The following is a 3,959-nucleotide window of genomic DNA, read 5'->3' as shown; positions in this document are numbered from 1 at the left end:
GTTTTTTCCACGAGTCACTTGTTGACACTAAACTTTCGGCGCTTGTGAAGTGTTTATTGCAAACGAATTCCTTTCAAGAGAAGGTGGCTTTATACAAACACACGCGGGTCTTCGCTGTTTAGGTTTGACACTGTCCTGCTGAAAAGTCAACAAGTTCAGACATGGTGACAATCAGTGCGCAGCAACTTGTGGATCATAGTTGATTCTATATGTACCAAGCTGTTATAACCCTTATTCTGTATTGATCCGTAGAGCTGGTAAAATGTATTTTAGACTTGCATTTCTATTAGATTGATGGTGATCTGTATGTGCCAGATATACTTGAAGTTTGTCAAAGAAAATCTGATTCATAGGAGCTCCGCTACTTGAGTTCAAAACGGATCTTGTAGTTTGACTCATTATATCCTAAAAACTAAGATCACGCAAAATAATCATCCAACATATATACTGTATATTGGACCCATAGGAGTTATGGATAAATATTTACTCGGTTGACTTTTTATGATATTTATTAAATGATATAGTGCCATCGCTCCACTTTGTACCTTGGTTTTGTTTAAAACCAATTTTGTTTAAAAACAATTCTAAATATATTCTTTGCCTTGTCCAACACAAGCTCCAGTGCGTATTTACGCACGGACAGAAGTTCTAAGTCACTAACGCGCCTTAATGAGACAAGTAAAATAACACGAAGCTTAGCATGAGAGTTAAAGGGAGTATCGGTGCTCATTGATAGGGAGATCTGGGTCAATACAGATAGAAAGGAGGGGTGTGACCATCCCAAAAGTTTTCAATGGGCTACCTGTAGCGCCGCGCATAAATACTCCTCCCTCCGAGGATGAGTTCAGTCCTGAGGGAGAGACACAGAACAGACGAAATTAGGTTTTGGGAATACTGGTTAGGGCGGATTATGAACGCTTTTGGACACCAACCATCTAACCAGCAGACCAGCCCTATTCAGCACCACAGCGCTCAGGACCTCCTGGACATGGCCGTGTACTGCGATAACTACGGAGTGTACCAACAGAACCTCCACCACCATCACCCGCAGAGGCCGCCGACGCACCCCACCAGCTACGGCCTCGGAGAGTACACCTCCCCGTCCGCGAACCCGTACCTATGGCTGAACGGACCCAGCATCAACTCCTCTCCTTACCTCCCCGGGAACAACGGCACGTCCTACATTCAGTCGGGATACGGCTCGAACCAGAGGCAGTTCTTACCGCCTCCCACCGGGTTTGGTGGGGCAGATCTGGGGTGGCTGTCCATATCCAGCCAGCAGGAGCTCTTCAAGATGGTCAGACCACCTTACTCCTACTCAGCGCTGATAGCGATGGCCATACAGAACGCCCAAGACAAAAAGTTGACTCTCAGCCAGATCTATCAGTATGTCGCTGAAAACTTCCCGTTCTACAAGAAGAGCAAAGCTGGATGGCAGAATTCAATCCGCCACAACCTGTCACTGAACGACTGTTTCAAAAAAATGGCACGGGACGAGGATGACCCCGGTGAGTCACAATGAAGTATTTCTGTGTGAGATATGATTATTAAACATGCTTCAAGACTTGGCTTGAATAGACTGTGGCATGTTGATGCTGGTTTATTTATTTTTTTTGTGATAAAACTCTTAAAATTGCTTTTATTTTTATTTTTTATAAATCTATAAATCTATTAAAACTAATAAAGAAATTCCAGATCGCTGACAGTTAATTAAGTTAGTTTTTAAAGATGAAAACCCAGATTAACAATGTATTTGTGTGCAGGTGAATGTGAACTAAAAGTGTTGTCAGCCATATTTAACCCTTCATTTGTTTTACTCTCATCCAGGTAAGGGAAACTACTGGACGCTGGACCCCAACTGCGAGAAGATGTTCGACAACGGGAACTTCAGGAGGAAGAGAAAAAGGAGAGCCGACATAAACGGGGCTGACACCACCGCTCTCCCCGTCAAGTCAGAAGACGCGCACAAGCTCTCCGACACCACCAGCCTCCTGAGTTCCTCCCCGCCCAGCCTGCACGGATCCCCGGCCTCCACGGAGCCCAAGTCGTCCCCGTCTCCGTCCGCGGAGCACAGTCCGTGTTACAGCAATTTCGTGTCCAGCGTGAACTCGCTGCTGGCGGGCAGCAGCAGTAGCAGCACCGAGGGCTCCCGGGGCGCGGAGAGGGACTACGGCTCCGGGCACCTCGGGGGACTGTCTCAGACCAGAGAGGGCATGTCCGGACTGGGCTCCTACTCGCCCACTTTAATCTCTCCTCTGAACTCTGACAACAACAGAATGAACTATTACACATCAGTACAGAGCCTCTCCAACCATTTTAGTGTTAACAACCTCATATACAGCCGGGAAGGAACAGAGGTGTAGCGACTGTCTCTGTCAGTGCTGTGCTGCTTACCGAGAAGTCATTTATCACTCAATGTTAGCCTTTACAGTTCTTTAGTAACCTACTGTTATTCATTACTACTCATTTTGTGGTCTAGTAGGCCTCTTTGTAGCACTGGAAATTAACTGGTATTTTTTTTCACAACCCTTCCTAACTGGGAAAATATATTTCAGTGTAAAGGGAATAACAAACTGCCAATTCTCTATTATGGTTTGTCCATACAAGTGCAACAAACATGTTTTATTTGTAAAAAAAATTCACGAATGAGCCCACGGAAATCTATCCTTGAGCTGATGGACGCCTATCTTTTTTTAAATACCTGTCTTAAAGAAGAAGAAGACACCTATGTACAGAAATTATTTTCATAAGATGTGACATGTATTTTAGACTGAATTTTGTTCTGTGTTTTATCTTAAAACACTTGTCGATGTTTGAATAAAAGTCATTTATTTTAACTCTCGACTTATGTGTCATTTCTTATCCGAGTGTTAGATGGAAAAGAAAATCAGAGATAAAAGTCGAGGCCGCTTTGTGACCGTGTGACATGCACTGATATCTACTTTAAATAGTCAAAAGACATTTTATTACATGTGTCTGGAAGTCATTTAAGGTATTTCTTCCTGTTAAAAGTCCATTGCTTGTTCCTATAATATTCCTACTGAGTCGATAGTGGAGTCATTTTATCATCACTGAATGATAACTGTGTAACTAACCCATCTGACGGGCAATTATTTATATATTAATCACATATATTTACAATATTTTGGAGACAATGCTGTGCTTTCTGTCTATAATAGGGCCTATAGTCAGGCCCAAAAAAAGGCAAATACTCTGATTAAGTTCTCAATAGTTTTCAAGAAAGGGCTAAAAAGCTTTATAAATGCTTTAGAGCCTGTCAGGAAATCTGAAGTCAAGTGGCTGTAAGCAGTAAAGTGTGTAAGACAGAGACATTTTCCGCTTGTCACTTCTAATAGCCCCTTTTCATCAAGCAATCAGACCTTTAACTTACTTCCACAAGGTTCAAAAGTTCAGCTTTTTGTCTGGGGCTGGATTTGATCACTGTGCCTGTTTGATGTTAACCTGTTGGCTGAATATTCCACCTGTCTCCATCTATTCACAAAGTCTTGTCACGCAAAACGCTGGCTGTTCCGTGCGTGTGTGTCTGTGTGAATCCCGTTAATGGGATTTGTGGGTTCTTTTTTCATGTTTTGTTGTACTTCTGGAAGAGCATCCGCTGAACAATTGTCGAGAGAGTTCAATAATGCTCTTTTGTTGTGCTTGTGACCCGGGGACACAACAGAAAGCCTGCTATTGGGGAGAAAATATGAAGCAGTCCATGCAGAGGAAATGTTCAAGTGATTTAACACCCCGCTCTCGTTTTTATTTTCAGACAATATGGATACGCACGGAATCAAAGTCTGTAAATAAAAGGAAACACCTCTTAATTGGTTGATAATTGAATTCACTCAGGCGCTCTGTGGTCTGGAATAAAAGAAAAATTAATTGACAAGACTTTCGTGCCCCTTGTTGGAACACAATGGAAGCTGGCAATTGAAGAGATCCCCTCCTGGGCTCAA

The 3,959-nt window shown here is 43.0% G+C and overlaps 1 protein-coding gene across 1 annotated transcript; it reads left to right on the top strand.

The window, feature by feature from the left end:
- Positions 1 to 910: 910 nt before the first annotated feature.
- On the top strand, positions 911 to 2,363 carry foxi1 (forkhead box i1). Its single transcript, XM_031844258.1, has 2 exons — positions 911 to 1,508; positions 1,828 to 2,363. The coding sequence occupies exons 1-2, from the start codon at positions 911 to 913 to the stop codon at positions 2,361 to 2,363; spliced, it is 1,134 nt and encodes a 377-aa protein (XP_031700118.1).
- The last annotated feature ends 1,596 nt before the right edge of the window (positions 2,364 to 3,959 follow it).

This window comes from Anarrhichthys ocellatus, unplaced genomic scaffold, assembly GCF_004355925.1.
Source record: "Anarrhichthys ocellatus isolate YVR2014 unplaced genomic scaffold, GSC_Weel_1.0 scaffold4, whole genome shotgun sequence".
NCBI lineage: Eukaryota > Metazoa > Chordata > Actinopteri > Perciformes > Anarhichadidae > Anarrhichthys > Anarrhichthys ocellatus.
This window is presented reverse-complemented; position numbering and strand designations above follow the sequence as displayed.